Source organism: Mus musculus, chromosome 15, assembly GCF_000001635.26.
Source record: "Mus musculus strain C57BL/6J chromosome 15, GRCm38.p6 C57BL/6J".
Lineage (NCBI taxonomy): Eukaryota > Metazoa > Chordata > Mammalia > Rodentia > Muridae > Mus > Mus musculus.
Genome location: NC_000081.6, coordinates 4,506,590 through 4,520,268, shown reverse-complemented (window position 1 = coordinate 4,520,268; position 13,679 = coordinate 4,506,590). Strand labels below are relative to the sequence as shown.

At 38.0% G+C, this 13,679-nt stretch overlaps 1 protein-coding gene across 1 annotated transcript in view; it reads right to left on the bottom strand.

The window, feature by feature from the left end:
* The window catches only part of Plcxd3 (phosphatidylinositol-specific phospholipase C, X domain containing 3), a 200,095-nt gene that overhangs the window by 55,317 nt on the left and 131,099 nt on the right, over positions 1-13,679 (bottom strand). Inside the window, exon 2 of the mRNA NM_177355.3 lies at positions 2,942-3,650. Coding sequence (NP_796329.2) covers positions 2,942-3,650 — 709 coding nt within the window. The remainder of the gene's footprint in view (positions 1-2,941; positions 3,651-13,679) is intronic.

Below are 13,679 nucleotides of genomic sequence, written 5' to 3'. Positions count from 1 at the left end.
TAAAAATTCTCTTCCTGCTGTTTTCCATGTGTACCCCCCTTTGGGGGCACAGCTCTACTATTTCATATACATAAGCCTCAAACGTGTGAGAGATACTGAACTAGAACAGATGGCTGAAGACAGTTCTTCATGATTAACTTCATGGGCTGTTATTGAGTATTATCTCAAAAAAAGTGTGTGGAAAACTCTTTCAGTTAATTTTAAATAGGAGTCTTCAATAAAATAATTCCAATTGTCATTTATATGGGAATGTACATTGTGAGTCTGGGGAGATTATGTAAAGTACAATTTCCAATACTTTCCTAACATTTGATTTTTTTTTCCTCTACAAGCCCATCTTGTAGTATGGGTAAATGTTTTCCTAAATAGAGAGTTGTATATTGAAATGGCTGTACCCTTGTGCACTTGAAGAGATCATAGGAGACTTGCACCATGCCTAAATTAGAAAAGTTAAAAACTTAGGTTCTTGTCTCCAAGATGGAGACAGAACAGCAGGGGTTGGGTCAGCTCATCCTGGAGCTTTCTCTGTTTGTTCTCCATTTCCAGTGAGATCACAGGGTCTTCTCTCAAAATCTGGAGGCTTTATGGGATATAATTACTAAAATAGCACATTTTTTGTCTGTACTCTTTTGCTTGATAATTTAGCAAGAGAACAAGGAGTCATTCATCAGATAGATCAATTAGTATCAGCGGAAAGTAGTGTTATTAGATAAATTACTTTCTTGACTTGGTGAATGTTTTTATGGAACTTGATGAGTTTAGTCTTAGTCATCTAGAGAAGGATGTAGGCTGTTGAAGGCAATTAAAGTGTAAGGGCAGGAAAGTGGTGAGACCAACAAGGAAAGGAGGGAGAAAGGACTCCACTAGAGGATGACTGGCTGAGGTACAAAGTCACCAGGAGAGATATCCACAAGATATATGTAGAATTACAGGTAAATCAAGGGTGGGGTGGAAGGACTAGAAAATGAGTGGGATTGGGGTGCATGATGTGAAATTTCCAAAGAATCAATTAAAAAATATCATGTCGAAAATAATTATAGACAAAAGCCAAAATTCCATTTTCAATAATATATATTACAACGATTATGCAATTTCTCCTATTGCCATAGATCTTCAGTACTATCTAGAAATCACCATAGAAACTCAGCCTGGAGCCATGGAATACATGGATAGATCATGTGGGATTGCTCATCTTTCAAACAATGTATCAGTATGGAGGCTCCAGTCCTAAGAGTAGAAAGGGAGAGATCACAGGAAACAAGCAGGAAGGGATTACAGTGGTGTAGGTATAGGATGGATGTTTTGCATTGCATTTAAATCTCAAAGCATGGAGACATCCCAGATTGTAAGTGAAGGGCAGAGGGAAGTTTTGATGCTGCAAGGAAGAATGCTTCCACTCTGGTGATCTGGGGCTCTCACCATCCCTAAGCTCCAATAGCTTCAAATAAGTTGTCTAGTAATTTAAAGCTCAATTGGCTACATCTACTTGCATGCTTTAAATGCCTTTTAAACTGACCATGACTCTAACTGCATGGTCTACTTTTCCTACCAACCAGTATTTTCAGTTTCTGAACTAAATGGTCCTCCATTCTGCTCGTCAATCAGAAGCTTCATCTTTCTCTCACTCACAGCACAGAGATACAGAGATAACTAGTCACTGGAGGATATCGTTCCCCTCCAAGTTTTTCGTACTTCTTCACTTAGTGTGAACTATCTTGCTAAGACTGGTCTAAGCATTTACCCACTTATCCATCCATCTTGCTGTCTGCATCAATTATCACCTAAAATGCACATCTGCATACCTGTCAGGTATCAGCAGCTAGTTCTCCATCACTCCCAGGATAAACTTCTCTGTAGCTTAGCTAAAATATTGGTTTCAGCTATATTCCTGTCTTCTACTGTAGCTCCTCCTACACACAGCACACTATTCTACAGGGTCACGCACACTATTTTACTTCAAGGTTCTTTTCATTTTCCAACCTTTCCACACAAAATTTTGACTCTCATCAAATCATCCATCTTCTGTCTCATTATCACAATTTGAACTATGACTTAAAAGATTAGAATATATTATACAAAAAGAATGTATATACTCTCTTCTTATGTTAACATCATTTAATATTTTAACTAAAATAATTAATATTCATGGTTCTGGAAGCTGTTATTCTCATGGGAGGAAGTTACAGAGATCTTTGTTGATATCTCGAATTATGCCTTACAGTTAATCATAGGTCTATACTGTTAGCCATTCTTGGCCAATGACATGCTCTCTCTCTCTCTCTCTCTCTCTCTCTCTCTCTCTCTCAGAGCAATCCTTTCTAAAAACACAGAATATATAATGTATAGGTTGTAAGAAGTAGCTTGAGAACAGGGTCTGAGTACCTGTTCCACCATTCACTGAGAAAGAAGCCCAAGGGAAATGATTATATTTTCCTGAACCTAAAGTTTTTAATCTGTAAGATAATATCCACTTCTCGTGGTTGTTATATATCAAATGGAATTTTATATATAAAGAAAGACTGCCAAAACCAGAGCAAGATCCTTCCAATGTGAGAAGTGCCACACTGAAACATGAAGGAGTCCTATGATTGTGACCTTATTTAGAGAAAGGGTATTTACAGACCCAATCATGTTGAATTGAATTAATTTAGGCAGATCCTAAGCCGGTATCATTGTGCCTTTATAAAAATAGAAGCTCATGGGGGAAAAGACCATGTGAGGAAGATGCAGTTGGTGAAATAGCTATAAAGCAAGGGACCAGAACTGTCAGCCATCACGAGAACCTTGGGAAGTCAACTATCTTAAGGCACACAGCTGCAGTACGGTTTCCCTAGCAAACTAATGCACATAGATAAGGATTTTAGCTTCATAGCTTTTTTGCTTTATGAGTTTTGAGTTTAGACTACTAGGCAGTTCTCCTTGTTCTCTGAAGGGCTCTTACCTCTCTGTGATTGTTTCTCTGAGTCCACTTGCCACACCCTTGACCACAGTGCTTGCTTTGGGTGTCAGCACCACCTGAGATATAAAAAATGAGCCCTTCTTTCTTCTCTCGGTGATGGATGCCTGAAGAAACTGGATCAATTTCTCTGGGTCTGTCGTGTTTGCCCAGGGTGCTGGCATCATCTGTCCAGGCCAGAGGAAGGGCACTTCCAGTGCCACTGGACTGTGGTAGAAGACCAGTACTTGATAGTCCTTCTCCCATAGGTACTTTAGACTCACTTCCTGGGCAAAAATGGCTGGGCACATCTTGTTTCCATAGATGTCTTTCAGCATTTGGACCAGTTTTTCATGGTGATATTTTTGCATCCCATAAAAATGGTTGAAGTCCAAGAATACTACCTCTTTGTGGTGGTCTGTGAGAAATGCATTGATCTCTTCGAGACCCTCGTTGACTTTGGCACTGAATAAGCCGTGAGCAAAATACAGTTCATTGTCTGGGTCTCTGGGCTTGGTGGAAATTCGAAGGTCGAAGTAACGGATTCCAGCTCCCAGCTGACCAGTGAAGCTCATCGTCTGAGTGGCTAACCATTTCCGCATCAACTTCTTGGCTACAGTTCCGAACACAGAGACAAAGTTTTGAACTGTTTCTGGCTGCTCCGGGCCTACTGGAGAAGCTTCATCAATGTAGAAGCTGAAGGAATCATGGGACCCTGGGAGAGCAACAAGGCATAATGTGGTTAATTTCCAGTCTTTCATACATCTCACTTCTTTCCCTCTTGAAAGGTATTAACTTTCCCCTCAAATGTGTCAAGCAAACTATACAGTGAAATTTTTACTTAATGGGCTCATTTGACTGTTTTGGGCTCATTTGATTGTCCTGGTATAGGAGAGACAACATGTCAGTTGATCAAAATTGATGGCAAAATAGTAAATAATTTCATTCAAATCAATATGTCAAGCATCACATAATCATCTACTATGACATAAACTTACAACATTCCCAAAGATAGGCTTTGTACACTGCCAGTGTAAGTGACAATTCACCAAATGTGAGGTATGAGAACTCATAAGGACAGAATACTTTGTCTTCAATCTTACCATCTGTGATGGTTAATCTTGTCAACGAGACAGGATTTGAAAATCAGATGGGAGAATGTTCTCAGAGACAGCTCACTGATTTAAGATCTACTCAGAATATGGGCAGTCCCGGTTAGTGGTTAGGTAGTCTAGACTGACAGGAGAGAGAGAGAGAGGGGGGGGATGGAGGGAGGGAGGGAAGGAGGGAGGGAGGGAGAGGGAGAGGGAGAGGGAGGGAGGGAGGGAGGGAGAGGGAGAGGGAGAGAGAGAGAGAGAGAGAGAGAGAGAGAGAGAGAGAGAGAGAGAGAAGGAGGGAGGGAGGGAGGGAGAGAGAGAGAGAGAGAGAGAGAGAGAGAGAGAGAGAGAGAGAGAGAAGAGGGAGGGAAGTGTGAGGGAGGGAGGGAGAGAGGGAGGGAGGGAGGGAGAGAACGGTGTATCAGGATTCACCTCTCTACTGCCTGACTATGGATGCAGTATGACCAGCTGCTCTCTGCTCCCTCTGCCCCAGCTCAGGCAGATCTCATTACTCCTGCACTGTTACTCACCCTCAAACTGTGAGACAAAAATCAAATTCTCCATTCTCTCAGGTGCTTTTACAAGGTATTTTGTCCTAGCAGCAAGAAAACCAATACACTCATTCCTTTTGGTCTAAGCATACAGGGGCTGCCTTGATGAACAGAGAAGTCCTTTGCACAGGTGGATAATCTGAGTATGGCCTTTCACGTCACACATTTGGGCAAGCAAAAGAGATGTAAGGAGATGGAGGACGGAGAGTTAAGAGTTTAAAACATGTTGTCATCTTTAACTTCATTCCTCATCTTGTCCATGGCCTTGTACTTGTGAACTATAATGAGACTAAATGGTTTTTTTTTAACGTACTAAACAAACAATGAAAAATGTTTTGAAAGTTAATACAACTGACTGTGTTTTAAAATTAACCATAGACCCTATTCTTCACAGATATTTTCTCTCAACAGGAAAACCTCTCTGTAGAATTGATTTTCAAATTCATAAGATTTCTTTTCTTTAGATAACAAGTACTATTTGTTCAGTTACCTACTTTGGGGAAGTTGTGTGTTAGGCACTCATAAATGTAGTGATTAGTGTGTTTATGACTTGTTTTTAAGTACAGAGTACCATTGACATGTGATCAAGACCTATAAAGAAAACTATTTCAAGGTTGAGTTTTATCCTTGAAATCTTTCTTTTTGTTCTTGGTCATGACTACTGAATCAATAAAATGGAATTCATTTATCCTGGATGCTTCACGCATCAGATAAGGCAGATGGCCTTCCAATTTTTACATGTTTTTTCTCACTTTCATGACTTTGTCTCTTAGCCATTGTTCCCCATCTGCTACTTAGCTTCTCCTGGGTTCATTCTGTTGCCTTTATTCTGACATAGGACCTACAAGGCCTGATTGTTTTTGGAAACCTTTGAATTCTCCAACTTAAAACACTTTGTCAAATAATCTATATTACACATTTTCCTGTGGATGCAGTATTTATCCTGACTGCATTCTATAGCTGTACATCTGAGTCCTCTATATTCATACATGCCTGTAACAATTCACTTTTGCAGAGCCCATAAAGAAAAGACAGAGAGCATCAACTTTGGATACTGTGGAAAATTCTGCCATAAAATAACTTGTAAATATACTTTAATACTCAGAAAATTATGACCTTTGTGATTTATAACAGAGAATATATCAGTTTTTAGACTTCTAAATAATAAAAGATAATACAAATCAACTGAAATGCTATGTTGAATTTAGGTTAAACAGTGTGATCTATTTATCTTTAATTGATAGTATGAGATGAAAATGTCAGCCATGTCTGAATAAGTAAAATTGGAAGTTTTCATCTAGCACTAGAATATTTTATAGGTATTTAAATTACTAAATATTGATTTATTTGTAGCAGTTTGCCTGATTCCTAATCTAAGTGAAGAAGCTGAACAAACTCTATTGTAGATCAATATACATAGAGAAGAATATGAATTTAGGAAAAATGATACTTAAATGTCGTAAGACCAAACTAGTAAAACAATCACATGCATCCCAGAAAATTCAACAAAAATGCCTCATGACAGAAACAGGAGGCAATTCTTGACTATGTCTCCAAGCTTATAAAAGATGTTAGTGAGAAGCAAGCACAATGAAAAGCAAAAGTAGGTAGACTTCTTGTTCTATAAATGAGCACTTTAAATTTTTTTCTATATTTTTAGTTTTTATTACTATATGTTATTTACACATAATAATGAATTGAAGTTTTACTGTTACATTTTCATGCATGTATGCAATGTATTTTGATCATATCCATTCTCTGTTTTGTATATTTCTTTCTTCCCTACAAGTCTTCCAATATCATGATCTTCCTATCCTCCTTTCTTCCCTCCCTCCCTCCCTCCTTCCTTCCTTCCTTCCTTCCTTTCTTCCTTCCTTTTAATTTTTCTTTTTTTATATAAAAATACATTTAGGTGCAGCGTTGGTGGTATAGTGGTGAGCATAAAAATACATTTATTAAATACAATTATATCCAATGTTTATTTTCTGTATCTTATATTAACATAACTTGAAAATGTACACTGTACATTTAGCACTGTTACTACACTAAAATTGTCATCGAATTTCTTTTTTTTTTTTAAAAATTAGGTATTTTCCTTGTTTACATTTCCAATGCTATCCCAAAAGTCCCCCATACCCTCCTCCCCAATCCCCTACCCACCCACTTCCCCTTTTTGGCCCTGGCGTTCCCCTGTACTGGGGCATATAAAGTTTGCAAGTCCAAAGGGCCTTTCTTTCCAGTGATGGCTGACTAGGCCATCTTTTGATACATATGCAGCTAGAGACAAGAGCTCCGGGGTACTGGTTAGTTCATATTGTTGTTCCACCTATAGGGTTGCAGATCCCTTTAGCTCCTTGGGTACTTTCTCTAGCTCCTCCATTGGGGGCCGTGTGACCCATCCAATAGCTGACTGTGAGCATCCACTTCTGTGTTTGCTAGGCCCCGGCATAGTCTCACAAGAGACAGCTATATCTGGGTCCTTTCAGCAAAATCTTGCTAGTGTATGCAATGGTGTCAGCGTTTGGAAGCTGATTATGGGGTGGATCCCTGGATATGGCAGTATGTCTCCCTCCCTCCCTCCCTCCCTCCCTCCCTCCCTCCCTCCCTCCCTCCCTCCTTCCTTCCTTCCTTTCTTCCTTCCTTTTAATTTTTCATGTGTGTCACACTGAATTTAATTGCAGATTTGTATAGCCTCATGAGTAGATTATTCACAAGAGCATGCGTAACTTACTTATGGCTACCAGCTGGAAAAAAAAAATACTTTCCCCCAACAACCATTAACTGTGTTTATATCTTCAGGAACGAATAGAGCCCCAGTATCTTATCATCTTTCATGAGTTTTCAATATGGCTTTACCTTCCCACCACGTAGTACATAATAAATATATTTTAGTACAAGAAAGCATGAAAATGATCAATTGTGAAAATCATATGAAAATACAAAATAGTTTTAAAATAATGTATTTTGTTGACCATCAAGGGACTTATGTCATTGAGGTCAAAATAAGAGACTATAAACACAAAAAAATCATTAAAATGATATAGAAAGAGACAAATGGCGCCTCTGTTAGTATTCCTTTTAAGCTGGGCAGCCCTATGGTATATAAAACACAACTGTTGGGGTGATGTACTGGGCTGCTTTATTCTATAGGCATTATTTGGGAAATGAGTTAAGTCAGTTGATACAAAAAACAGTCCATGCATTGATGTGGGATTCCTCCAAGGGAAATATTTTAATGCCTTTAAATTTTATTTAGAATGACACTTCCTAATGCCAATGTTTTTGCTGAGATCTTTTCTATGGTTTGAACTTAAAAATAGAAAGAGTACTTTTTGAGCTCTGAAAAAGAGACAGAAAAATTTGTCCTACCCTTATCTAAGACTAGAAAGTCCTCTCCCTTTAACAAACTTCTACAGTCTCTGACCTAATATTTTGTTCTTTCTAACTTTGTGTTCCTGGACTCTTGACATCTTTCACACTTGGCCATAAACTAACAGCCTGAACTTAAACTAGCCCTCCCTGTTCCGGGCTGGCTTTGTTCTGTCTTCTCAGGAAATGCAGCTGCTGCACAAATCCAGGTTCTTGTGTTTTCTCTGTCCCTTAATAATTCAGCTCACAGAGGTTATCCTCTCACATCTTTGGAAATTGAGACTTTGAATAATTTCCCCTTTATTTGATAACTACTCTCTCTACTCCAGTAAAGTGGTTGTATCAGTCCAAACACTTCATTTTTAAAAAATCTATATTCATATAAATAAATCTTGTTATTTTGTTATTTTTTTTCTTTAACAACCATTCCATTCGTTCATGTCTCAAATGATGTCCCACCTCCCAGTTACCCCTCCACAATCCACTACATTCTACATCCACCCTTTCCCATTAATGTATAACCCAGACTGGCCTTGAAATTGTGATCCTCCTGTCTCTCTGCCTTCTTCAGCAAATCCTACCAGTGTACACCACCACAACCAACCTAACACTTCTTATTTGGTGACTTTTTATGCAACTGAGAATAATATTCATTCTGTTACAACTGATTATACTTTAAATGTGTTTTAGGTTGATTTTGTGGGTAATTTTGCTCAAACTTTTCATAGTCTTATTAATTTTCTCTTTAGTTTCATACTAAGTAAGGAGTATTAAAATCAACCATAATGGTTTTTTCAATTTTTTGTCATTGTGGTTAGAATAAAAATAGTTCCCATAGGCACACTAAGTATTTGAATATTTATTCATCATGGAGTGGCAATGCTTGAGAAGAATGAGGAGGTGTGGCCTTGGTGAAAGAGGTGTGGCCTTTTTAAAGGAAATGTGTCATTAGGGGAGGGCTTTACAGTCTCACAAGCCCAACCCAGGCTCAGTGGCTCTCTCTTCTTCCTGCTGCCTGCAGATGATGATATAGAACTGTCAGTTCCTCCAGCACTATGTCTGTCTTTGCACTGCTTTCTTCCTGACATGTTGATAATGGAATAAAACCTTTGAAACTGTAAGCAAGTCTCAATGAATGATTCACTTTGTAAAAGTTGCTGGGGTCATGGAGTCTCCTCAGAGCAATAGAACATTGACTAGACCAGTCACTTTATTATCTATCTATCTATCTATCTATCTATCTATCTATCTATCTATCTATCTGCTTTCTAGATTCTGGAGCTTTGTTAATAGATTCATAAGCATTTATAAGAATTGTATATTCTGATATTTCCAACATCCCTCCTTCTCCTTTTCCTTGGTGATATCCCTAGTCCTAAATGTTAGTTCAGCATTTTCGCTGTTTCCTTTTAATATCCTTGTGTTTTTATATGAAAAGGAATTGTTTCTCTACTTGCTTGAACAATGTCTGTCCTTGAATTGGATTGGCTCAGTGAGACAAATAAGGCATATTTTTACAGTTTTACATTGGCCAATCTGCTTCTTATTCCTGTTTTTTTTTTAATATTTCTCCCTTTGGATTAATTAAAAAATTCCTAATAGTCCAACTGGTCTCTTGTATTATTAGATTTTATTATTCATAACTTATTAAAATATTAATTTCTTGGTATGATAAGCGACATCCATATGATGATTTAAAATATCACTTAAGAGGTTCTTTTCACATTTGGAACAAAGCTTGTAAGAAAAAAATTCAAGTAAAAATTCTATAAACCTAAGTAAAATAAGCTTTCTATAATTTAACTGAAGCTTTTGATAATCAAATATCATATGTTGCTATTTGATAAATAAAACTAAAATATAGAATCTGATATCAAAACATATTATTTACTCAGCTGTACACTTTAAGAATTTCATTCACCATTGGTTGTGATGAGACACATCATTGATCCCAGCACTCAGAGGCAGAGGCAGATGGTCTTTAGCTTGGGGCCTGGTTCTACAAAGTAAATTCCAGACAGTGCTACTGAAAAACCTTGTCTTAAAAAACTGAGAGAAAAAAGAGAAATAGAGAGAGAGGGGTTTAATTTAAATTAGCCCTAGGTTAAAATACACTAGAGAATGTAGTACACTTAGGTGGTATTAAAGGACCTGTTGGACGAATAGTTCTAAAATTCATAGCTTAAGACTGGAGAGATACCAGGTCATTAGCCATTGATAATGGCTTTTAATTTCTTATTAAAGCCTTATCAAATTAAAATATTTTACTTCATGAGAGTCTTATGAGGAATGAGTCAATGCCATAATAGGAATATAGACAAATTACTCCATAGCACAGTACATTTATAACATTAACAGAAGTTTAAATTGTTATCCTTTTTAATATTGTTATAGCTACTGTTATAACTAGTGGATCATCCATCACCTAATACTAAGCAAACATCATTTCCACAAGTGTACACAGAGTGGCTTTACGAGCTTCTAAACATCTGGGGCAAGATATTATATTATTTTGAAGTTGCAGTATTCAGGTTTGGAGGTGTTTATTGGAACATAGTCATAGGCACCATGTGTCCAAGATTCACAAGCACAAAACAAAAGGAAAAGTTACCCCATTTATTGTTGTTTTGGCCATTTAAAGACTCGTGTACATTATATTCATTAAATTGAGATATGGTTTAAATCAACTTATAGTGCTACTCCTTCAATGTCCATCCAGTATTATAGTGCAAACTCTTCCGGATGGACTTTCGGTTGCTCTCTGTGTTTGTCTATGGGTGATGAGATACGTTGAAGATGTATCAAGTCCATCTCACAGTACATGGCCCTGCAAACTAAAGTCTGAATGGTGCATCAGCAGTCATTCCAAGAACCGTAGTTCTCCCTTTGATCTAGGCTCTGACTAAGTCACAGTAAAAATATCTTTGCCTCGGCAGAGCACTGAGCTTGCTTGTGACTACCCAGGACAGGAGACTCTGTCTTCACCCCTGTTCTCCCAAGGCTCCTGCTTCTGTCAGCAAGTGTTTCTTGGATACTTAATAATCAGGCTGTCACACAATCACAGAAGCATGGGTAAGGAAGCACGAATGTTGTCTTCCATTATGAACCAAAATGACTCCTGCAGGAGGACATAAAAAGTTGGACTTATTTTTGTGACTGTTTTTTCAGACAAAACAAACATAGCTGATGTTGCTACCAGGCTCCATGAGAAGACAGGTAAACTAGACTGAAGTTTCCTGTTTTATTTTTCTAATATGGAAGTCTGACTCCTATTTTAATTACTTCCTGTGTGGTGAAGCTCTTTTTAGCAATCACAGTGAACTTCCCTTCTCTCAACTTCATAATTAATCAGTCTACAACTATTTCTAATCGCCACTGGGTATTGGGCATTGCTACTGATTCTTGACTATCAACTTTTTTCTCTATCCTTGTATCATACTCTCTACCTAAAACTTTCCACTTACACACACTTGATTTTAAATCAGATGAAAGCTTTCAAAAACAAAACAAACAAAACACATTTTAAAAGCTAACTTCTAAACATCTGATTTCATTGCAGCATCCAGGTATATAAATACAAAAAATATTTTGTCCATCTCAATCAAAATAGTTTACACAGGAAGTACTACAGAAGTGAAATGACTATTTCTGTTAATAATAATAATGTCTGCATATTAGTCCAGTCTAAGACAGTTTACAGAGGATAACCAGGCATTCTTACTTGTACTGAATTATACTGTGTCATCTCAGAAGAAAAGTTGGGGTAATTTAGTCAGGCTCTGGTGCTGATGTAATAAGCTATGAGGACAGAGGCTGATGCAAAACTTTAGGATTATTACAGAGATCTGTGAAAGACAACCTTCTTGTCATCTCTGTAACCTCAATACTACTTCCTGGTACAGAGACTTGGTATAGGTAGGTACATGGCTAATGACACAAAGAGAAAAACAAACCAAACAAATAAAAAAGAAAAAGAAAAACAAAAACAAAAACAAAAACAGAAAAATAAGGGCTGGTGAGATGGCTCAGTGGGTAAGAGCACCCGACTGCTCTTCCAAAGGTCCGAAGTTCAAATCCCAGCAACCACACGGTGGCTCACAACCATCCATAATGAGATCTGACTCCTTCTTCTGGAGTGTCTGAAGACAGCTACAGTGTACTTACATATAATAAATAAATAAATCTTTAATGTTTTAAAAAAAAAAACCAAAACCACAAAAACCTGCTCAACCATTCTGAGGCCCTTGGTGCTGGTGCACTTAGAATATTTAGCTTCTCCCTACTTTCTTCTTTTCTTGTCATTGTCCTTTCTCAGTGTCCCTCGTTTTCTTGTTCTTCCAGATTCTGACTGAATCTATATCAAAGTAGGTGATTGTGGTTTCTCACTTCATTTTGGTGACGTATTCAGATTTTTAGCTTCCTTTTGTGTCTAAAATCCACACCATCTACTTTGGCCTGCACTCCAGATTCCTGTCTTGAAAGGAAGTAAATTTCATTGCATTATTGATATCTTGAATTTACATGTCCCAAATAGAGCTGAATAACCCTTCAGACCTGCCTTTCCCTGTGTCCACCAGCATATGCAATTATCTCATAAACGCCTGTCTTTCCTTGGTCTGTCAGTCTGTCTCAACATTTTTATGCTTTCAAGCCACATGGTCTTCAGGTTGCACTGCATTGAGGTAACTACATTTTAAATAAATATCCTGTTTCAAAGCTTTCCTTCTTTCTTCCTTCCTTCCTTCCTTCCTTCCTTCCTTCCTTCCTTCCTTCCTTCCTTCCTCTCTCTCTCTCTCTCTCTCTCTCTCTCTCTCTCTCTCTCTCTCTCTCTCCTCTCTCCCTCCCTCCCTTCCTTCCTTTTTTTCTTTTCCTTTTTTCCCTCCCCTCCTCTTCCTCCTCTTCTTCTTCCTCCTCCTCCTCCTCCTCCTCCTCCTCCTCCTCTTCCTCCTCCTCCTTCTCTTTCCAACATCAGTGGTCTGGTGTCTTGTGTGAATCACTAAAACAGTTTTCAAGTACCACTTTGAGATGAGCAGTTTCCCACTCCTTCCTGTTGTCACAGTTCAGCCTTCCTCCCTGCCTCGGTCTCCAGAGTGGATTTAATCTGAGAGAAAAAGATTCCAACCTTGCATTCATCAACAAGCTCCTGCTTTCCATCTTTACTTTAGCAGACTTAGAGACCCAGGAATTCTCCTTGTACACAGCTCCCCCAATGAAATAGTTTACTTTGATAACTCTCTGCTCCTCAAGAATTCAACTATACTATCACTAAAGGCTTGACTGATAACCAGAACCCGACCTGCTGAAGTGATGGGCTTTCAGTGTATCTTTAATACCAGTATCTGGAGTGCTAAATAGCTGGCTCAGTCACTGGTTCCTGATTCCTTCTCTTAAATCTCTAAACACCACCCTCTGTGAGGCTACCCACCCAACTGAGGACATAGAAGACTTTGACCTCATTGCACTGTGCAGTCAACAGGTAACATTCCTGAAAATACAATAAAATCTACTTTTGTTCAAATAAATGTAATTATAATGAGAGATTGCACATATTAAAAATATAATAGTTTTATTCAAATTACTTTTCCTTGGTGTGGAAGGCAATTGATTCTTTCTAGTTATAACATTGTGATATTCAAACCCACAGGAAAAAAATAAAAGCTTTCCAAATTAATCACATGTTTCTCACCTGGTAGTCTATAATTAATCTCATTAATTTTTGTTTATCAC